Source organism: Phocoena sinus, chromosome 7 (genome assembly GCF_008692025.1).
Source record: "Phocoena sinus isolate mPhoSin1 chromosome 7, mPhoSin1.pri, whole genome shotgun sequence".
In the NCBI taxonomy this organism is placed as follows: Eukaryota; Metazoa; Chordata; class Mammalia; order Artiodactyla; family Phocoenidae; genus Phocoena; species Phocoena sinus.
This window is the reverse complement of record NC_045769.1, coordinates 73,150,811-73,174,736: the sequence shown is the minus strand read 5'-3', so window position 1 is coordinate 73,174,736 and position 23,926 is coordinate 73,150,811. Positions and strand designations below refer to the sequence as shown.

Below are 23,926 nucleotides of genomic sequence, written 5' to 3'. Positions count from 1 at the left end.
CATTCTCTATCTACTCTTTTTTTTTTTTTTTTTAAACATCTTTATTGGGGTATAATTGCTCTATCTACTCTTTACACAAATTTAGGGGACCAATTTACAAAGGCATTTAGGCATATTATTTGTGGTAATAATAACATCATTTCTATTTATTTATTTATTTATTTAAACATCTTTATTGGAGTATAATTGCTTTACAATGTTGTGTTAGTTTCTGCTGCATAACAAAGTGAATCAGCTATACATATACATATATCCCCATATCTCCTCCCTCTTGCGTCTCCCTCCCTCCCACCCTCCCTATCCCACTCCTCTAGGTGGTCACAAAGCACCGAGCTGATCTCCCTGTGCTATGAGCTGCTTCCCACTAACTATCTATTTTACATTTGGTAGTGTATATATGTCAATGCTACTCTCTCACTTCGTCCCAGCTTACCCTTCTCCCTCCCCGTGTCCTCAAGTCCATTCTCTATGTCTGCGTCTTTTTTCCTGTCCTGCCCCTAGGTTCTTCAGAACCATTTTTTTTTAAGATTCCATATATACACCATTTCTATTTAAAAGAGAACAGGCTCAATGACCCTTAAACCTTGACTCTTCAATTAAATAGATATTTAATAGCTATATGATTGTATAGTGACCGTTTGACCAGCAGGATGTTTGATAATTTGCTTACATAAAAATCAACTCTATCAACAAATATTTGAAATAAGACATCAAAGTAGCTACGTATCAGCCAAATTAGCTAACTACCAGTTCTAAGACTTTTCTTATGATGAAAAAGAAGTAAAATATCTACTAAAGTTTTATTTAAAGGAGCTTTGGCTAATAGTCCTTATAATTTAAGAGATATGAAGGAATTTGAAAGAGAGAAAGGCAATAACGACAAAGCTAAGAAGGCAGAATCTATCCCTGCCATGGTTCCCCATGGTTTCCCAATCAGAAGAGAAGGCTGTTGTATGTGTCACTCGATATCAAAGTTTAGTTGTCCACATAACCTCCTCCACAGCAACTTGTGAGGTTAAAGCTCACATAGATTTCAACACAAACCTAAGTATTAGGGAAAGAGTCCATGTGTTGAAGGAATGAAGAGTGAAGAAAAGTGGGAATCACCCTTGAGACAGAGGGCTGTGACTTAGTCTCAGGGCAGTATCTTCTAATTGAAAGGGATCACATGGGTCTCAGTGGAAAGGCTCCTGCAATTAGTCCTTTAAGGAGTATAACCACTGACACTCTACCTATACTTTAATCAAGAGGCCAGACCTATTTTCAGAGGATAATCTTATCAATAAGGTTCATTAAATAGTTAATCTTTAATTTTATTAGGAAATTGATAAGTGGTTACCACTTCTTCATGATAAAGAAAAACTCTCAAATAATTTAAAGGAAATGCTAATTTGGTTTCTTAGGTCCTAAAATATTCAGTATTTTCAAATGTTTTTAAACTGTTTTCTCACATTAATAACAAATACACATTTGCCAGGATTTTGATCACTCTAATTAATTCTATAATTCAACATTCATAAAAAATACAAATGACTACTTTAAATGACACATCTGGTCTTAAAATATTAAAAATGATGTTTAAATCATTAGTACTGATTTTTAATAGTCTTCATCTCCCTTAAAGAAAAACAAATGCATAGTGTGTTAATTCTCCATGTGAAAAAGGCCAGGTGAAACACATAATTTCTGTAAATAAATTCCAATTTAGTGGGATGACCACCCAGTAGAAGATACTGAAGTCCCAACACAAGGCTGTCAAATTTATGAGAGTTAACACCTTAAAACAATTTATAATATTAAGTGCTGAAAAGGGATGCTAATTCTATAAAAAGGTGATTAGTATTGGTCAGAAAAGTTTAATTCCTGCTGTGGAAATAGCTCTACTTGCCAAATGAAGCAGATTGGTTATAAATAGTATCTTTGGGTCATTACAATACTGATACCCAAATTATATACCCTTCACATTATCTGTCACAGCATGAAAGCATTTGATCAAGTGGTTTCAGAAATACAACATTATGAAGTAATTTCTGCAAGGAATCTCAGTGGAGTCTCCTTTTCAGCCTGGTACTCTTAAGAGAAGTAAAGCTCACTCTAACCATTTAAACCATTCTGGTTTAAAATATAACATGGGGGGTGGAATTTATGAAAACATTGTGTATTTATGCTATTTTTACTTACAAGAAATTGTATAGCACATGATCTTATAAATTATATTATTATCCAGATTTAGTAAAAAATTTGATTCAGTAATTTGTCATTGGTCTTGATTAGATATTATTTTCACACATTCCATCAATAATTCATCTCTCTAAGTCTTCTTTCTTTATTTCTCCAGCAGTACTGAGTTGATACAAGAAAGGAGAAGAGTTCTTTCTAGACTTCCTTGGCTAAATACTCCTGGCATCAAGGGCAGAAGGAATAGTTGGCTGTATATTGTTTTCTGAATGCCATTCTGCAACCCTATCAATATTTCTAGCATTCTTTTCTGGTAAAAGGTAAACATCAACCCTTATCTCCTTTTTATATATGTCCATTTCCATGGCTTATGGTAGCTTCCCTTACACACACACACACACACACACACACACACACACACACCTCTGTGACCTTGCCTTCTTCCCTTTAGCCTGCTCTTCAAAGCTAGCCCCTCTCTTTACCTTAATTGAATCCCCTCCAATAATTTTCAGGACCTTATACCATTAATTATTCTCTTCCTCTCTTTAATCTTCAGTGCCCCCCTCTTATTTAATTGGCTCTTTCCCTTCAACCAAAAATCATCTCAAACCTTCCGCATATGAAAAATCCTTGGTCTTTGTCTGCCTCTAGGAACTACCCTTTCTTTTGAGGCATAATGCTTGAAATAGTTAAGTTTACTTTCTCACTTTCTATTGTTTTCAATCAATCATAGCCTGGCTTGTGCTCTCACCCTTCCAACGAAACGGTGCTGGCACTGGTTACCAATGACCTCTGTGTTGCCAAATACAACGAACACTTTCAGCCCTTGTCACACTAGGCCCCTGCTCCCTTAACATTGTTTATCATTCCCTCCTTTTTAAAATGTTCAAGTTTCTTGATTTTTATTATTATGACATGTGTAGAAGAGAGTTAACACTGTAGGCCCTTGAAAGGTCGGCTTACAAAGTTGGCCCTTGGCTAGTGTCTGGGAACTTGAATTTTGGGGGGTTCTCCCACCCTAACTGATAAGAATAGCTCACTGGACCTAAACTGTGCTAACAATGTGGGTTATACTGAACATCTACTTTTCTTTTGGGAATCTGGAATTTGGCACATGTTATGCAGAGGGTGCCTATGTGGCCAGCCCTGAATAAACAACTCTGGGCACAGCGTTTCTAATGAGCTTCCTTAGAACACAGCATTTCACAGACTGTCACAGTTCACTGCTGGGAGAATTAGGCCCATCCTGTGTGACTCCACTGGGAAAAGACTCTTGAAAGCTGGGCCTGGTTTTCTCTGGACTTTGGCCCATATGCCTTTCTCTTTGCTGGTTTTGCTTTGTTTCCTTTTGCTGTAATAACTCGTAGCCATGGCATGACTAGATGCTGATTTCTGTGAGTCATCCTAGTGAATCGCTCTGACTCTGGAGGTGGTCTTGGTATTGGAAATCCCTGACCCACTACAGAAATTTTCTACCTCTTTGTTCCTTCTTCAACAAGAAGCCTTGTGGGCTCTTCTTAAACATTGACATTCCCTGGGGTTCCAACCTCAGTCCACTGCTCTAATTAATAAACCAATCCCGCTGTGCAAACTTATCCAACTCATTATTTTAAACTATTGTCTATGTGCTAATAACTTCCAGATCTACACTTTCAAGACTGAACTCTTCTCCAGACTTTAGATTCTTTTTTTTTTTTTTTTTTTTGCGGTACGCGGGCCTCTCACTGTTGTGGCCTCTCCCGTTGCGGGGCACAGGCTCCGGAAGCACAGGCTCAGCGGCCATGGCTCACGGGCCCAGCCGCTCTGCAGCATGTGGGATCTTCCCGGACTGGGGCACGAACCCGTGTCCCCTGCATCGGCAGGCGTACTCTCAATCACTGCGCCACCAGGGAAGCCCTCAGACTTTAGCTTCTTAAATCCAACTGACTGCTGAGCTTCTGAACAGGCACCTCAAACTCAACATGTCCAAAATAAACCTTCCATCATTTCCTGTCTTCAGATATCTGTTCCATATTCCCCTCCTCCCCTGTCATCTATCTCCTCTGCTCCTTCTGATTTCTCTGTCTCAGTTAATGGCAACAATAGCAGAGCAAGCAGTCCCCAAGCCAGATATCAATCCTACCTCTCCCTCCATCAACCTACACAGTCCATCTTCAGATACTACTCATTTTTCCTCCTAAATATTTATTGAATCCTTTCCTTCCTTTAGTCCAGTTTCAGACCCCTCATAATTCACCTAAACTACTGCAATATCTCCTGACTGATCTTCCTACCTCTGATCTCGCTCTGTTCATATCTATTTCTATCTTCCACAGAGCTGCCATAGTGAGCCAATGAAAAAAATCAAGTCTGACCATGTCATTCCCTCACTTATAAACCTTCAGTGGCTTCCTATTACCACAAAACTATAAAATCCGAGTTCACGGTTGTGGCACGTGAAGCTGTCTCGTAACACTAGAGCACCTGTAAGTCGCTTAAAGCACGTTGTGGTTTCAAGGCTTCTGCGCCCTTGCTCATGCTGTTCTCTCTGCTTGGAAGATTTTTCCATGGATTCCTGGATTCCTCTCCAGGTTAACATTTAGTCCAACTGGTAGCCTCAGCTAATGAGTCCAGAAAGCCTCTGTGAAAATTTATTCCTCAGAAAGGTTCAATGTCCTTCCTTTGTACCTGCCTAGTACATTGTAAATACCGCTATCAAAGCAGTTAACACTTAACACATTACATTTTCTTACCGTAAATCTTCCTCAGTGAGACTGTAAATTGAGAGGGGACTTTGATCAAAAATGCCTAGAGCTAAAAAAAAAAAAAAAAAGGGAAAGAAAAAATGCCTAGAGCTAGGCACTTAATAAACTGGGCTTTGAGAAATACATCACTTTCATTAAACCTGACAACACTTTTAAGGCATGAAGTATTGTACAAAATAAATGTAAGATAGCATGTTAAATAGATAGAATGAAAAAGGGTACCTAAAATTAAGAATCTGAATAGTTCTCTGGAGAACTCTCATTATATAAACAGAAAAACTTAACTTCTTTTATTCAATGTAAATGCCCTCTATGTATAGAAGGCATTGTATTCTACTCAATATTTACCTAACCATCACAAAAAACTTTGAGGTGAATATTATAATATTCAGTTTCACGTGAAGAAACTGAGTCAAGTGTGACAACGAAATTCAAACCCAAATCTATCTGACTTCAAATTCTGTTAAGTATTGAAATCGACCTAAATTTGATTACCTCATCTTCACAGATCTCAGTCTTCTTTCCTTTTTTGTCTTCTTTATCTTCTTCGTCCTCATCATCTTCATCAGCTTGGTCATCACTGTCATCATCATCATCATCATCATCATCACTATCTCCTCCCTTCCTTCTTCGTTTGCGTCCTGGAGTGGGTGTGCCCAACGGATGCTGTTCTTCTCCAAGATCAATGCCACCTGAAGTGTCTCTTTTGCCTGTTTTCTTAGCATGAATGATTCTGAGCCTTTAAGTATGAAAAAATGATGATATGGAAGAAAAGCCTTCTTTTTATACTTTTTGAAGAGCATACTATGAGTTGTAAGCAAAAATACCTTCTGGTATTTCTCTCACAGTAATCAATAAATGAATGACAATAAAAATTCGCATGAAGGAAACTTAAGAAATATGTTCCCAGAAACTACAAAATATATTAACATTCAAGAATTATTCTGGCTATCTCTTTGGAATTAGAATACATTTTTTAAAAAACCAGAAAACTGAGACGATTAACTCAGGAATGGCCAAGTGGTAAGACCTGATCCCATACTATCTGACTGAATAAGTTTCAATTCAAATTACTGCAAAGAAACTATCCTCTTAACACAGAAGCTGAATAATTTCAGCATTATATTTCCTAGCAGGAAGCTAATTAAGTTTTAATGCTGAATACATTTGGACATGTTAGGCCCTTTATAAAAGCAAATTTTAATTAGAAAGCAATTAAGGAAAAAAGTAGTGACAAAAATAACCTGACAGCAACAACAATCTTAGAATATGTGATTGCTTGACTTCTTTGAAAGAAAAAAGATAAACTGACTTTCTTCTAAGTGTGAAGCATATGAGCTCAGTGAATATCATTATATCTTTTGTCCACTGAAAATTCTGGCCCTGAGTTTTATTAGTTTTATATCTCATCTTAATTAAGCTTTACCTTTTCTAATTCTTAGACAAAATAAAGTTTAAATTCTACCTTTGCAATCTGTATGTTTTACTCAGAAACTTGCAAAAAAGGAAAACAGTATATTAGTTTTAATAAAACATAACTTACTTGCGGAGTTTACCTTCTACCACCCATTTATCTCTCCTCAAATTTGACATGTAATCAATGTTCTTGTCGATTTCACTGCCAATGCAAAAGTTTATTAGAAGACATATATTAATCCATTATGCAATACATTAATTTGGTAAGCAAAATGATGCAGTTTTGGGGTAAGTACAAATGATGATTGCCAATGAACAGCAAAAACAAATGAAAAATTATATTAATACATAGCTAAGAGATGTATAGAAAACTTAGAGATGCCCAGCAATGGTAGAAATGCATGGCTCTGAAATGTTTGGATTGATTATTTTCCTAGAAAGGTAAAGGAATAAAAGTAACATAATTAAAATCTGTAAAATAATGAATAGTAAGAACAAGATGAACATGAAATTTGTTCACCAAATCTTCAAATACTATAGTGGAGGACTTACTTTGACTCTGAAATGAGATTAAGTACTTTTTTTTAAAGTGCAAATTAATACACAATAAATAAATAATATTAAGATTGTATCAGCACATGATAAAAAGTAGGTAGATAATTCTACAAATGGCAGCTACTAAGGAAAATCAGGTAGTCATTTATCATCAAAAGATAAAAGAAAAATTCTAGGTTTTTGCAACAGTGCTGGATTCTGGAGCCATAGCAAGAAAAACCTGTTTACACTTCAGTATACAAATAAATAACAAAATTACCAAATAAACAAAACGGGTTACAAAGACTATACACAGTATGATTCAAAATTTCTTTTCTAATAGACTGCAAAGAAATACACTGAAACATTATTAGCAGTAGTCATCTCTGAATGGTGAGATTAGTGTAATTTTAATCTTTTTCTTTGTGGTAGTCTGTAACTTCAAAATTTTCTACAAGCAATTTGTATTACTTTGTGACCAGACAAATTCAAAACAGAAAAGAATCACCAGAAACGTCTGGGCATATGCTTACCTCACCACACTCTTGCTGCACGCCAGTTCATTGATCAGGAAAGCCAGAACTGAGGCTTTCTGTGCCGGAGTGTGAGCCTGAAAAGCTTTGGTCTTCAGGCTTTCAGTAAGCTCAGTTTGTCCACAGTGTGCTTCCATAAAAATTTGCAAAATCTCGGAAACATTGTCTCGATTCACACCTACATTCAGCAAATGTTCTCCAAGTGCTGTTTTGGCCTATAAAAGGTTGGCATTTTTATCAGTATTGACCACAACGACTCATAAGATATAAACAATAAGACTTTTAAATATTGGTATTATATGATTTAGATATTACTGACAAGGGCTTTATTCACATTTTTGATCAAGTGGCGATAAAACACGACGTTCAACGTCATTTACTCAACAGATGATAGACAAGTTTTCAAGTACTTGTAATTTTTCTATTCCTTCTTCAAACCCTTGGTTAAAAAGTTCGGTGGGGGAAAGGGTATGTGAACTTGTGGCTAAAAATGGTCTCACCATACCTTCTTTGACTACAGACACCATCCCAAGCTTTATCCAGGCTCTACCAGTAGTAGTGGGGGAGAGGTTGAAAAGTACTAGCAATGTGTTTTCTTGCTCTATGGTGTCACGGATTTTACTGCCTAGTATGCTGAATGAATAGGGAGATGGAAAAAAAAGTAACAGGTGCATCTGGAAGATTCTCTCTACATTATCTAGAGCAAAGCTGACTGAAATGTGTATCTTAATTGGAATTAAGATAAATTTGACTTATTGAGTATCCACTTAGCAGTACAGTATCTTAACATGCTGGTCTGTAGGGGCCTTGATTAGCCTCGGTTATTCATAGTGTTTCAGAGAGAACACAGTATAATTTCAGAAGGCACACATAAGTTAATTGCTTTATGAATTAAGAATTCTCTGTTTTGCTGAATATCACTTAGGTATTTCCTTAAATCAGATTGCTTTTTGCCAAAAGCTAGAGGGAAAGAAAGTAATTTGGTAATGATTTACATTCCTTAGGCTTTGTGAACCAGGTTTTTCTAAGTTTGCACCAATTGTACCAATCTACCTTTAACTTTGTAAGAAGTTATGTAGAAAAAATTGGATCTGTCTATACAATCTTCTGCTAATACACTAAAGCCAGCTATCAATGCACTGACAGTACAAATTAAAAATATTATATTTTGGGTTTTTTTACCTTGTATCCTGTAATTAGACCTGGATCACATACAGCAGCTGAGAGGAGCCTCACAAGCAAGTCTTGTACTTCACCCATGCTGTCCCCTATGTTTAGCAATCCCTCTTGAAGAACACTCAGGTTTGGAACATCAATATTCACATCGAAGCCCAAAACTTTACCAAAGTTTCGTAAGAACTGCACCACCATGAGACAGTCTGAAAATGTACTTCCAGAGAGAACAAGTCCTGGAATACGAGGCAACTCTGGCAAAGGCTGAAAATAAAAGAAAAGAGAGAAAAGGTATTTCAAAAAGCCATGATTTTATAGCTCCTGAAGTAAAGTAAGTTGCTATTTTTCTCTTGCATTATACCAGTGGTTTTCCCGCTGGATTGTAAATTCCCTGGGGGCATTTCTATAACCCCATGGTACTAAGCATAGAATCCTGAACACAAGTAGCCACTAATAAATTTTGGTTGAACTCAACATGAACTTAGATCTCTGCAAAAGAGAACACTAATTTTAACTTAGGTATTGATAAAACACACGTTATACAACTGGAACAAAAATCAGATAACATAAGAAATAAACATCTCAAAAGTCCTTTAACATGGACATACTTAGTAGGGCACGTGCAATAGTTTCTTCTACTGATGTACACTGATTTATAATTCACACTCTTTTGGGAGCTCAGAAGTTAACAGTGTGCATCTGTGTGCTGCATGGTTGGAGAGAGTACCACATTTGGCTAATGACTGCAGATAAATTACTAGGTCCACATGACCAGAACCCATGACCCTATCAAGAACCCAGTAATACCGCAACTATCAGTCTTTAGGTTTCCAGTATATTAGTGAAACATTGAATTTCAGTGTTAAAATTAGAGAGCTCTCTCACTATTTCTCAAATATGCTCACACATTAACATTTTAATGACTAAACTGTATTATCAGTTGTTATGGACATTTTAAAAGTTAGATAAATAAGTAACCTAAATTAAAAACATTTTTGTCCATGAATGGGATTCAATAATAGTACTTTCAATTCTGATTGAGAAAAACGTGGCTTGTAAATCTTTCTACTTATCTAAATTTGCCCTTGTTTAAAAACGTTTCCTCCACTCTGCTTGCTGAAATAACTAACCAAAGACTTTTTCTACTAATAGCGTGTGGAAACACAGAACAATGGACAATTGCTGATATCATACAAATCTTTTGTTACATATGAAAACCATTTAATTCTGAGTTTTCTTTTTTCCTGAATCAGATCAGACATACACATTTCCATATGATTCTAAAAATTTATATAACAAAGCTAACGAAAGTAAGGCTTAAAATGGACTTACAAATATTTGATATAGTGCATATGGATTTAAATGAAAACAAAAGATCACTTAGGACAATTTAGGATTAAAAGAAGATCATTTAGGATTAGCAAGAAAATAAAGCTCACTTAGGATTAAAAAAATTGCTCACCAGGAGCTTATTAAATGTGTTGACTAACCACTATACCCATTCTGTGCTTAGGAAATTTTAAACATCAAATTGACTAAAACTAGAATGTACACTTTCATTTTTATTTAGAAGCATTTATGCTAGGCAAATAAATAGAATATTAGTATCATTAAATTTTCCACTTGGGTACTAAAAGTTTGCTTTAAGCACTTTAGAAAAGAGCTTGCATAATCAAGAGACAAGCACTATCTGTATATCATATGGCATGTAAGTAAATATAGATGCTATTGACCAAGTATAATATTCTATTACTGAGACAGTATTATAGATATGATATGCATTATTGTATAATTTTCTAGGAAGACTATCTTCTTAACTATAGCCAAACATAATTGATTTCTATTCATAAGTATGTGAAATCATGCCAGTTATCACGGTGATTTTGCTCTTTCCAAGTGGCTACTTTTCTGTATTTTAGCAACATTATAAATCTGTGAAGCATGATGGAAGAGAAAACACACATGAGGTACTTTGCTTGGACACATTTCTTGGCTTTCAGGATCATAAACAGTATGGGCTCTGGAGTTTAAAAAACTGGGGACTACATCCAAGTTGCCACTTATGAGCTCCATAATCTTGAACAAGTTCCTTAACCTCTCTGTGTCTCAAGTTTTCTCATCTGTAAATGGGCATAAATACCAGTCCTATAGGACTGTGGTGAGGATTAAATGAGAAAATTCATTTAAAGCACTTAGCATAGGGCCTGGCATGTACTAAACATACTCAATAGTTAGCTACCATCACTAAAGCATTGAAGGAGGTTATAGATTATAAATCCTGATTTATTTAAATATCCATGGAGGCATGGGGGAGGAGTTAGATCTTTCTGTAACTAAATGCCTGGGAAGGACCAAATGAAACACAGAAATCCTATCTATTTCTATAATTCATTTTTATAGATTTCTGCAGTATTTCTACTTAAATTAAAAAGGTTTACAGTGCTCCGTTTGTATATTAAGAACTGCCATTATCAGCACAGGGCTCTAGAGAGGTTTACTGGTGGCCATCCAGGAGAGACAGATTGACCTAGACTTGGAAATCCACTGCACCAGCTAAAAACACAAGGCTTTCATAATGGCCGCTCTGGCAAAGGAATCAGGTGAGAACACAGAAAAAATTAAACTTATTAATGAAATGGTTTACTTGATAAATTACCTTTTGGTCTGCTAAGCACATGTCTTCATTAGGCTTCTTTAGTTCCTTTGCCATTTCTAATTCTAATCTTCGTTGCTCTAGTTTACGTTCTTTATTTAATCTTTTCTCATCACGTTTTTCTTGCTTTAACCGTTCTTTTTCCTTAAAAAGAAAACCATGTCCACATATTCTGTTTAATCATTATACGTGTTTAAAAAGCCTCCAGTTAAAATTTAAAAAGTAATCAAAGTGTTATTTCCATGAAAAAAATTCTCTTAGGATGTTTAGGAATAGACTTGGAATTACATAGAAACAATGACGTATTTTGCTTTTCAGCGTTTTCACCTTTTGAGTTTCAAAATAATCTTAGGAGTGTATGTATATATACATACATATACAAAATATCAATATTAGTTTCAACCCAGATTATTTCATTATTCAAAATTTATTCAATCCTTTCCCAGGTTATAATATGAGAATAAAATAGTTATTAATAAAAGCAGGTATATAAAAGGCACATGGGCAAGTAAACATTCATAAAAAAAGTTAACTAGTAGGAACAAAAATTTTTGTGTAGCACAAGGAAGCAAGAAAAGATTTACAGCATGAAAATGGAAGCAACATGCTTGAATCTGCAAATGCAGTTCTTTCACAGTGAATTAGCTAGTCTTAAGACGTGCACCTATGATGAAATAAAAATATTATTTACCACTCTAAACAACATTTAAAATAATGTAAAATGGGTTTTGAAGGCAATTCCAAAAGCTTTAAAATTATTTTGGGTAATGGCAACAATATGGAAATAATCATCCTGTTTCCCTGTTGTAGAGTATGGCATTCTTTTGGAAGAAGTGACTTTCTATAATAATACTGGTGTCATTACTTTATCGTCACACATCAAATACAATTCTCTTTTTAAACTGAAGTATAACTGACTTACAATATTATATTGGTTTTAGGTGTACAACACAGTGATTCGATATTTTTATACATTCTGAAATGATCACCATAATCAAGTTTAGTTACCATACAAAATTATTACAATATTAATGACTATATTCCTTATGCTGTACATTACATCCCCATGGCTTATTTATTTTATAACTTGACATCTTAATTCCTTCACCTATTTCATCCATTCCCCACAATCCCCCTCCCCTCTGGCAACCGCTAGTTTGTTCTCTGTATCTACAAGCTTGTTTCTGTTTTATGTTTGTTTTGCTTTCTAGGTTCTACATATAAGTGAAATCATATGGTGTTTGTCTTTGTCTGACTTATTTCACTTAAGACAATACCCCCCAGGTCCATCCATGCTGTCGCAAATGGTAAGATTTCATGCTTTTTTATGGCTGAGTAATATTCCATTGTGTATATACATATATCTCATCTTCTTTATCTATTCATCTATTGATGAACACATAGGTTGCTTCCATGTCTTGGCGATTGTAAATAGTGAGGCAGTGAACATGGGGGTGCATGTATCTTTTCGAGTTCGTGTTTCCATTTTCGTTGGATAAATACCTAGGAGTGGGCTTGCTGAATCATGTGGTAGTTCTATTTTTAAGTTTTTGAGAAACCTCCATATTGTTATCTATAGTGGCTGCACGAGTTTACATTCCCACCAACAGTGGACAAACACCCCCTTTTCTCCACATCCTTGCCAACACTTGTTACTTCTTGTCTTTTTGATAATAGGCATTTTGACAGGTGTGAGGTTATATCTCATTGTCCTCTGCCCACGATCAAATCAAATACAACTCTTATTTATTAGAGGAGAAATAATGGTAGAATCAACAGGCAATTCTAAACTATTACCACATACGTCTTTCAATTTTCTTTATTTTTGCCAAAATAAAGTCCAAATCCTTACTTTTGAATTCAGGACTCTCTTCTTTTCCAACCTTATCTCCCACTGTTATAGTCTATGTAAATTTAGTCAAACTATTTGCTATTCCTGATAAACATCTATTGTTTCCTTACCTCCTTATATTGGTGTACTCCAGTTAAGAAGGTCATTATTCCCATCTTGCATACAAATCCTAATTAAAAACCTCCACCTCCTTCCTATTCCTAATTTCTCTTAATCGTCTTACCTAATTATAGCTCTTACCTATAATTTTAACCTAGCACTATTGCTTCCTCTAGTATATTAGCATTTTTGCCCATATCTTAACCATCTCCATTTCAATTATCACTGGTAAGACAGCACGCTGACTGCTGTGGCAGAGCATGCCAAGGGGGAGACAGAGAGGAGTGGAGAAGTAATACATTCCCAGCCAAGAGCTGAGAAAGCACGATTCTTGGATATTATTTTTACCTAGTGATATGCAGTATCTTTCAAATTAAAAAAGCATGTCCATAATATGGAATAGAATGTAAAGGTGACATCTATACCTTAGGATGAAATGGAGGTTTGCAAGAAATCTTAGAAATTCATAGGACCTTTATTACTTAAAGACAAGCATCTACTCCCTCAATGGGATACTTTAAGGGAAACGTGGAGTCTCTAAATTTAATGCATTTATTCACTAATTTATTTAGTGACTTCTACTGAATTGTATAGGACTAATACAAATCCTGTGGTTTTGGTACAAAATGACTCTCAAAGAACCAGAGCTTCTAGGATTCCCTCAACGATCAACTAATATTTAAAATGGCATATAAAGACAGTCACAATCTAGCCCCACACAAGTTCTGGTCTCCTATCTCATGATTCTCAGCGAATCTCCCAAACTCTAGGCACATTTTGTGATACAACTGTGTTGAGCAAACAGTGTAACCAGTTTGAGGCACTGCTTGGATGATAATGATAATGATCATGAGGGGTGGAGCGGGGGGAGGAGGGTGGGGGGAGAGGGGGGGAAAGGGGGGAGAGGGGGGAGAGGGGGGAGAGGGGGGAGAGGGGGGGAGGAGGGGGAAGAAGAGGAGGAAAAGCAGCAAAGCCAAGAGAGGTATATGCACAAGTTTAAAATTGACTAACCCCCTCTTTGTACCTTCCTCCCAAGACCCCAGAGGTCCTGTTTAGTTGCAACATTGTATTTATGTACCTGTCATCCCCTCTGACTGGAATGCATAGCCCTTCCTACTTCACACAAAAATAAAGCCCGTGTTTTATTTTTTCCCACAGCTAGTTCAGGAGTTTTAACATTTCCCTTTTTTGAGCTTCCACATAACTTATTACAGCATTTATTGCACTGAGTGCCAATTATTTGTTTAAAGTTGATCTCTCGCACTGTAGTGTGAACTTCTAGAGATCAGAGGAACCAACTTCTGCACCTCTTTATGGACCTATTCAATTCCCAGCAGTATAATTTGCCAGAAACCCTCAGGAGAGTTTTTAATATTATCTTTGTCTCTGACAACTCAAGCCTGTATCAGTGCAATTTTCCTCTCGCACTGGTCTAAATATTGTTCTTATTTCCAACTATAATAGTTATCATATGTCTCTAATGGACATATACAGTGTGCATTAGCATATAAAAATTATTTAAGCGTTGATTAATTTGCTGAATGATTAAATCTACAAATGCCACATTGTTTAAATTTCAGGGCAATAACTTACAGTGTCTACAAATGACTACGAAATATAGCTCTTAACTATATTTTAGATTGACTATAAACAATTACAAGCAAATTAGAATGCCTCCTTCCAATTTATGGGGGCCTTTATTCCCAGCTTTCCCCATCCTTACGCAGTTTTCTAGATGTAAAAATTTATGAAATAAATGTAGATTCTTGGTATATATGTCATTTACAATAAAATATCTTTTTATCATCTTAATTATAGTAATGAAATTTTCTGTATTAAAATATTACTAATATCCTAATTAAGAAGTCATTTAAATTTCATTCAAAGTTGCAACACTTTTCAATAGCAAAAGTGTTAAATTTAGATTACACTAAATAGCCTAAGATACATAGGGTGAAAAATTTTAATGCATAAAAGGATTATTTTAGGGACTCTAAACGCATAACTGAAAGTATTTCTAGAACTCTATAGCAAAATAACAAAGGTATGAAATGAATTTATTCTATTTTAGAATCATAGAAGTTGAAAAACTAAGCAATGAGTGTGGTAGGAGGATCTGTTATTATAAAGTTTTACAACTTATCAAATTGCCAAACAGGCCATTTTTAAGAGGCCATGTTGCAAAGATGCCTATGTTTCCTGTATTTTATGATTCTACTGGGTCTCTTAGGTGTTTGCTCTGGGCATAATTAGGAAATTACATTTCTTTTCACAGCAACTGCACTTAAATTTCAAAGACATAAATATTCTTTAAGAGACACAGATTTACCTCAGGGTGCAAGAAGAATAAAGTGTAAATAAGATTAATAACATAAGCCATTTATAGAAGACAGATATAAAGAATAAAAGTGATACTATTTTATGTCACATATTGAGCGTGAGTAGAAAAATCAGGGTAATTTTTTTTAAAGGGCCTATTTTTACATTTAAAATGTAATAATAAATTAAGTTTAAACAAATGAAAAAATTATGAATCCATGATAAAAGAAATCCTTATATTTAACATTTTTAATAAAATTATATATTATTTATATTATATTTTATTGTATTTTACAGGTATCGATATAAAATACTATTTAAAAAGGGTAAAAATTTTCAGTTATCACATTTTCATAAAATCCACCAAAGTAGTACACAAAAGTCTGTACTTACTTTAGATTAACTATCACCAAATATTCTTGGAGTAGCTACTACTATACAAATGTCTCCTAAATTAAAATCAAAATTGTTAATTCTTGATTCAGATAAGTAGAGATTTTAATACATCTAAATTACATTGATAATAATTCGTTCCAAAATTTGCATGTATCTTTTAAATGTGTATGACATTTAACATTTTACTGAATAGTTAATATAAAATCATTTTACATGGGGTTTTTTGGGGGTTTTTTTTTTGCGGTACGCGGGCCTCTCACTGCTGTGGCCTGTCCCGTTGCGGAGCACAAGCTCCGGACGCACAGGCTCAGCGGCCATGGCTCACAGGTCCAGCCGCTCCGGGGCATGTGGGATCTTCCCGGACCGGGGCACGAACCCGTGTGCCCCGCATCGGCAGGCGGACTCTCAACCACTGCGCCACCAGGGAAGTCCTTACATGTTTTTAAAGACAATTTAATTTTAAAATTGAAATTAAGTACATTATATAAAGTACAATACACAAGTATGTCATATAAGTACATTTATTATATCTTCAACTGAAAAATGGGTTTGTTTAAACAAAACTATCTACATGAGCAATTCTTTTTATTCTTCACTAAGTAATGATTAGTATAAATATAGGATTATAAAATATTCTCATGACTTGAATCATTGAATGGGTGATACATTTTTTATGCCTGCAAATTATTAGATGATTTCTGAAACCTGAACTACTCTCTTCTATTTTATGGTTTTGTCTCCTAAAGTGCTGACATAGTCATTCTGTAATAGACGCATGTTTAACAACCTTTTGTTGTTTATTGATCCTCGGGGAGATACATATACAAAAGACTCTGTTACGGGTACTACGGTTGATTATTCAGATAATATGAGTAAAGTGTTTATAAACTTGTGACTGACATAGTTTGAAGTTTTTATAAATGAAACAGGAGATTTTGAGCAACTTTGTCACACTGGTTAAACCAACCTAAGTTTCCAGTGATTAGTAATAATGAGAGCACAAATATATTGTAAGACTTGAATTATACTAGGACATAAGCCTTTTTTATTCATGAAGCTAAAGATTATCCTTTCTTACATTATATAATAAAAATATTTATGAACTATGATGATACACTAAAATTAATATAATAATAAGTAAGGTAATTTATATGTCTGAATATTCTTATTAATTATAGCTTTATATAAAGGAAAAACTATAGAAATTAGATTCCTAAGTTAGGGGACCAATATAAATTTGGGATGATTTTAGTGAAAAATAAGTTAACACTAAATCAAAAAGTAAGATCAGTGTAGTGTACACAAAGAAACATAAAAATGGTGTTTGTGTTACCTTTTTGATGACTATGGGAGTTTCTTGGAATAAATTCAGATGTTATAAGAGATTTTTAATTAACAAGGTGAAAGCAATTAATTTTTTAACCTCGTAATTCTATAAACATTACCTATAACATCAGCATTTTTGTTTATCTTATTTTTTTCTTCACAACTTAATAATTAAATGTCTAAAGGTATTAAAGTTTAGAATCAAGGGTTACACATAGGCTATTTTAGAATTTTGAGTTAGCCCTGCCTAAGTATCATATGGCTTTAACTTTACAATAAAGTTTGTTCTTTTAACAGTTAATAACAGAAAAAATTGCAGTTGAGCTATTAGGAGGTAATAAGAGGCAGAATATGAAGCCAAGATGTGCCCATTACTGGCATTACTCTAGTTACATCTCATGCACATTAATAACGAAGAAATGAACAAATAGACATAGGAAGGGTTTGTTAATATTCACGGAGGTGTAAATTTATGTAAAAGATATGGTGAAAGTTTGGATTATCAGTAAAAATATATGCCTAGTCACTGCTTAACTGTTTATACTGTAAAGATTTCTCTCTCTGATATGATAAAAAGCATCTTTAATTTTTTTGCTTTTCCTGCAGCATCTAATTTAATGCTGTGTACACAATAGTCTTTTAAGAAATGTGAAAACATACTTAGTTGATTACTAAGATCTATAGGTATCATTCAATAGAGGAACACAATTTAAGATCTGAATAACTGGGGACTTCCCTGGTGGTCCAGTGGTTAAGAAGACTACACGGCTCCCAATGCAGGGTTCGCGGTTTGAACCCTGGTCGGAGGGAACTAGGATCCTGCATACCGCACAGTGTGGCCAAAAAAAAAAAAAAAAAAATCTGAATAACTGGTAAAATTCTCTAGTCCTGTTCACAGGTCTATAGTTATCAGAGGATAACAACATTTTAAGAATTCAGCTTTACCTATAGGATTCTCTCAAACATCCTGATAAAGGATTATTTGTAACATATGTTATTGTATTGTTATTTTAAATAATAGTTCCTAAGTGCTTAAAAAAAGAAAACCACCTAGAATAAAGTAAAATGACTTTATTATTATTATGTAAAGAAAATTATATAGACAGAAAACATATAATGTACTCTGTTCTGGGAAGGCCTCTTTGATAAGTTAATATTTGACCTATGACTGAACAATAGATAAGAACCACTTGAATATTCAGTGGAAGAACAGCAACAGTAAAGACCCTTTGTTTAGAAATAATAAAAAGACAAAAATGACTGGAACATAGTACATAAGGTACAAATTGTATAAGGTAAAGTTGGAGAGGGTGGCAGAGGTCAGAGCATGTGGGTCTGATATGTCATTGGTGAGGAATTTGGACTTTATTACTATTGTAATGAGAAGCCACTGGATAGTGTTTATACAGATATAATCTGGTTTCTTTTTTGAATAGATCACTCCGGCTACTCTGTGGAGAATGCATAGGGAGTGTGCTGAGGAAAGCAAGAATGAAAGCAGGGAAAACAGGTTCTTTAAGTTATTATGCTTTAAGCTGTTACTTTATGTATACATGCATGCACACGTGCGTACACACATATATTTTTGGTTTGATATTTTGGCATAGTTTTCTTGCATTTCTTTTCTAATTACTCATGCTTGATATGGGCAGCCCTATCACGAACTTGCATTGCTCCAATGTAGGTGGGTTAATTTTCCTTTAGTTTCTTCTCACTTTATCTGATAATTGTTTTTATGTTTCAAAGTACTTCAAATTAAAGAGTATTTTGTATGCTATTCATGTTCCTTTTTTCTGAGGATGAAGGTAGCTAGAAGAGGGAGAGCTGTACCCGGTTTCTCATATCCCTTTCCAAGTTTTATTGGAAGGCAGTGTACCTGATTTCACTCTATCTAGTCAAGGTTATATCCTTTTCCCATGAAAGATGCTCTTGGGTCTTGAGAGATTCTTAGAAGATTTCATTTGAATTATCTTCATTTATCCCATGGCTGCTACCTTCCACTCAATGCAGATCTTACTCACCTCTCTTCAGCAGCTTTTCTTACTCTCCTCCCAGGCCACAGAGCAAATATAAAAAAACCAGTGAGAGAGGTCATGACTTTTGGGCATTTTGGGTACCTCTTAACCTGAGCATTCACTCCCTCGGATGATCTTATCCTTACTATTCTCTTGGGTGTCCCCTTCTACCAAATCCTAGTACATCTGGAGATAATGCTCTTGGCTATTTTCATTATTCTGCCTTTCTTTAGCTTTCCTCTCCAAGAGGAAAAATCAGAATAACAAGCCCTGGCTCTTCTTGGTCCTTCTGGTAAGAGGAATACCTGGCAGGGAAGAACTTGACTCTTGAGGGATATTCCAGGTCTTTCCCCTGAGTTATTCCCTCAGTTCCCATCTCTCCAGATAGGAGAAAATTAGGTCGAGCTTTTAGAATTTTAATTAATCCCCTTCCCTACATTTCCCGCCACTGTGTTCAGAAGGGAACAGAGTTCGCAGCCATGCCCAATCCTGGAATCTGTCACCTCTCTCTCTTTCCCTGCCTGTCATTTTTCAGAGATTGTGGTTATAAATCCTTGTGTAGATTCCCTTGTTGTGTTAGGTGTAGAGGGTGTCAGTGGCCCTGGATAATTAACAAGTAAGGAAAAAAACACCTACATAGTAATAAATAACTTATTATGATAAGTAAGTAGGCACTATGTGGTGCCAGGCACCGTTCCAAGAACTTTACACATACGCTCATATAGACACACACCCATTTAATCATAACTACAAACCCTATGAAATAGGAATTAGTATCATCTCCATTTTACAGACGAAAAAACTGAATCGCAGAGAGGTTAAATAACTCGCCCAAGGTCATATAGCTGGAATGTACTGAAATTAAAATTCAAATCCTGATCACTTGGTTACAATGTCCAGGTTCCTAAACAATACACATACTGTGCCTTCATATCAGAAATCTGTAATGAGAGTTTAAGCCACAGCTGAGGCTAAAAAACTGAAATATAGGGCACTCAACTTCTAGACCAAATAGTCTCATTTTCATTAATTATTATTTATTAAATGCTTATCCCACTTGATAATCTTATAATCCTACCAGAATCATTATCTCAATTTTAAAGAAGAAATAACCTGACGAGCTTAAAGCAAGTTGGTTTAGAGCCAGCATAGGTATCTGAGTCTCTGAAACTCCAAAGCCCTGGTTATAATGGCCAGACCTCTATTCAACTGTTTTAATTCAGAATGCATTCCTTTGTAACATTTTTTAACCTTTAAGTGATTTCTATTAACATCCATATAAGTTCATTTTGACTTATTGCAATAATTTTCTTATTCTGAAGTATATGGTAAAAGTCTATTTCAAAGATAGTATTTAGGCCTAATTTTACACATAGAATGCTAAAGAGTAATTTTGAGGGCAGAAGTCCACGGTTGAACTGACTGATGTTTGAATTAGGACACATAGGACTTGTCTAGGCATGCTGTAATTTTGTGAAACTCTGGTCACAGTAAGAAGAATTCATTTTATCCAAATGAATGCCATTCACTATATTTTAAAAAGGTAATTAAAATCTTAGCCAAGAAAATTAACTCATACATTGGAATCCATCCTATGGATCCTTTTATGTTCTAACACTTGGTTACTATCTCTAACCTTTAGTTTGCTTATGAGAGTCGGTAAATCATGACAATCCCTACTCCAAAAAATCTATACCTTGAAGAGCCAATGTTTTAAGAAAAAATATTAATTTATGACAAGATAATATTTTTCCAGAAACATACACTTACTTCTGCTTTTTTACGCGCTTCCATAGCTTTCATAAGCATCATATGTTGTCTCCTTCTCTCTCGTTCCTATTAGGCCAGATAAAATTAGGAATATAACTCAACCATAGTTAATAGTTTGATTTTCAAATGGAAAAACAAAACAAAACAGAACAAAAAAACTCGGTATAGCATGTTTAGCATTTATAGACAAGTCACAGTAAATACTAAATATAAGACAAGAATGGCCAGTCTGTGCATGTTTTAGTTCAGGTTTAGAAAGCAAATACAAGAACAATCAAAAGCAAAAAGGTAAAGCAATGAACATGGAGACAGTGTAAACAGAAGCATACAAGGTTTACTTATGGTCAGTTGTGATGCTCCTTCAAAAGCTGGCAGAACAAAAAGCATAATGGTTGGCTGGAACAGGTCAGTTACCTTACATCTGCTATTAGAAAAACCACAAATATGTACTACAGCCAATTAAACCAAAGGTTGTGCTGTTCTTAAATTTTTAGATCAGGTAGAAATTGATTTGTATTCACTTTTACTTCATGGCTTTAGAATTAGTTATTTTTATTTCAAGTACACTATCATTTTGTAAATCCAATAAGCCACCGACAAATTAGAAAGTTTTTTTCAAGCTGTTATAGGCATGATTCATATAACAACATCAATGAAATGGGATATTCCTGTTTACTGATGTCTGCCACTTGATGCACTATTTAAAGCCACAAAAGCTGCACCATGGGCTCGTCAGTGGAATCCAAAAGGCACAGTATGAAAATAAGGTAAGCATTAGCTTACTTCGATAGTCTCATTTTACTTTAAAATAAAAAAGTCACATAGCTATAGTACTGAATCATTCTTTTTGATTAAATATACGTGGTTCCCCCAAAGGGATATTTCTAAAAATTTCTAAAATTTGTCCATAAAACCAGAATATATTTCATATTCTCTCATCAACCTAACTCAAAATTCCCATTGTATTCAATGGCAGTTTTGCATCTAGAATGATGGGAGAATATGGGTCATAGTCGTATCTAATTGGATAGTGATCCAACTTTCACTGTGACATCAGTAACGTAAACTTTTAGACAGCAGCCTTATGTAAGGCCTGCCCAATTCAATTGAAAATCTTGGAAATGTACCATATTTCTTTATAGACAGACAAGCAGATGTATGCAATGCACTGTGCTGTAAAGCCATGCAGCAGTATGTAATATGACAGCAGCCAGTGCTACACTTTATGCATTGCTATGACAACCATATCACAACCAAATCACAATGCGGTGTTAGATGTACAGAAATAAACATACCCATACCATATCTAGTCTATGCCTCTCCAACTCCTGGTAGAAAGAGTTGGCACAACATTATGAAACAGAAATCACAGAGTCATGAAACCAATTTTTAACCCCCCGAAAGACACCAATCCCAAAACCAGGAATTTAAGCAGGAATTATACTGGAACTTTTAAAGAAAATATCTTGAAGATTTTTCCAAAAATAGATTTAAGAAAAATTATAAAATGTACATTTCGACAACTGTATAACTATGTGTCTACAGACCTGATGCTTTAGAAGAACAGCTTGTTGTCTTCTCATTTCTTTTTCCTTAAAAATAAGAAACTTTTAAGATGGATTTTTAGGGAAATTTTAGAACACGCAACAAGTATTAAAAGTTCCTTTTCTGAGATTCTATAGTCTTCCATTAGGTTGAACCATATGAAACTGCAAACATCCAATAATTTTTTACTTATATAGTGGCAACTTCATATGGTTCTACCTAATATATAAAAACTGTAGGACAGGAGCAAGGATCCTTATTCAGTAGACATTTAGAGTTAAAATTCAGTGACCTAATAGTAGACACACTTCAATGACCCATTCACTGAACTGACTAGCTAGAGCATATCAGATACAACTGGCACTAAAAAAAAAAAAAAAAAAAAAAAAAAAAGAAAGAAAACATAATGAAACAACCCTCAAATCTAGCTAATTAAAACTCTCTCCACTCTGAATATAAATCCCTAAATACACTCTGGGATTAACAGCATCTATATCATTTCCATCACTGTGTAGGAATGAAAGTGACAAGAGAAAAGGAATAAGCTTGAGATTTTTATGCCCACCTATGATTGAGGGCACCATCCCAAAGGGGTAGGGCTTAATATAAACAGTTCTGGGAATGTCACCAATTTGAATCTTTTTATAAAGATAAAATACGGATTAATTAATATTAAGGGCAGCCATTTTGAAAAGGAGTAGAAATTTAAAGAACAAAGTAAGAGAGTCTATGTAGAAAAAGGTAACAAACAGTTCCCTGGTTTTATAAGATATAGCTGTAGTGGCTGTTTCTTGAACTGGTAGGACCACATGGCTGCCCAATTTCAGTAAATAACTATCAGAAAAAAATGGAAGGTAGGGGTGTAATGTGTGTCGGGGTGGAGGCTGGAGGGGGAGTGAGGGTCCAACTCTCTTATGTTTCACGCCAGAAAATCAAAACCAAAACATCCCCAAACAACACATCAAGTTACAATATATAACAATGGCTAATTTTATTATTGGCAAATTATAGCTGATAAAGTTAGGTTTTTGTTTCTGTAGGCTTTTCACTTTTTAATAGTTAAAACAGTTATTAGACATTAACAAAGAGAACGTTATAATCTAAGGAGAGAATCGGATTTGGAACACAATTTGAAACTTAAACATAAATGATACAAAATAGCTCTGGGGAGATCTTATCCATCAAAACTATATACAGGTATTATGCAATAGTTTGCATTTCTGATTTGGTCTGCTATTTAAAGAGCTCAAACTATCACATATAACCTGTATAACGAAATATAAAAAAATACATACAATATACATACAATAAAAACACACACTATACACATGTTTTATCTGGGCTAAACATTTTTTTAGATAGTCATTTTGAGG

At 34.8% G+C, this 23,926-nt stretch overlaps 1 protein-coding gene across 20 annotated transcripts in view; it reads right to left on the bottom strand.

Moving 5' to 3' along the window:
- Positions 1 to 23,926, bottom strand: part of BAZ2B (bromodomain adjacent to zinc finger domain 2B) — a 302,457-nt gene that overhangs the window by 45,129 nt on the left and 233,402 nt on the right. For 15 of the 20 annotated variants that reach the window (XM_032638481.1, XM_032638496.1, XM_032638485.1 and 12 more), the window contains 8 exons: positions 22,556 to 22,600; positions 22,304 to 22,336; positions 21,009 to 21,074; positions 11,235 to 11,375; positions 8,588 to 8,842; positions 7,406 to 7,620; positions 6,466 to 6,540; positions 5,418 to 5,661 (listed from right to left, as the gene is read on the bottom strand). In XM_032638481.1, coding sequence (XP_032494372.1) covers positions 5,418 to 5,661; positions 6,466 to 6,540; positions 7,406 to 7,620; positions 8,588 to 8,842; positions 11,235 to 11,375; positions 21,009 to 21,074; positions 22,304 to 22,336; positions 22,556 to 22,600 — 1,074 coding nt within the window. The remainder of the gene's footprint in view (positions 1 to 5,417; positions 5,662 to 6,465; positions 6,541 to 7,405; positions 7,621 to 8,587; positions 8,843 to 11,234; positions 11,376 to 21,008; positions 21,075 to 22,303; positions 22,337 to 22,555; positions 22,601 to 23,926) is intronic. The other 5 variants (XM_032638484.1, XM_032638493.1, XM_032638488.1 and 2 more) reach the window with 2 other exon arrangements.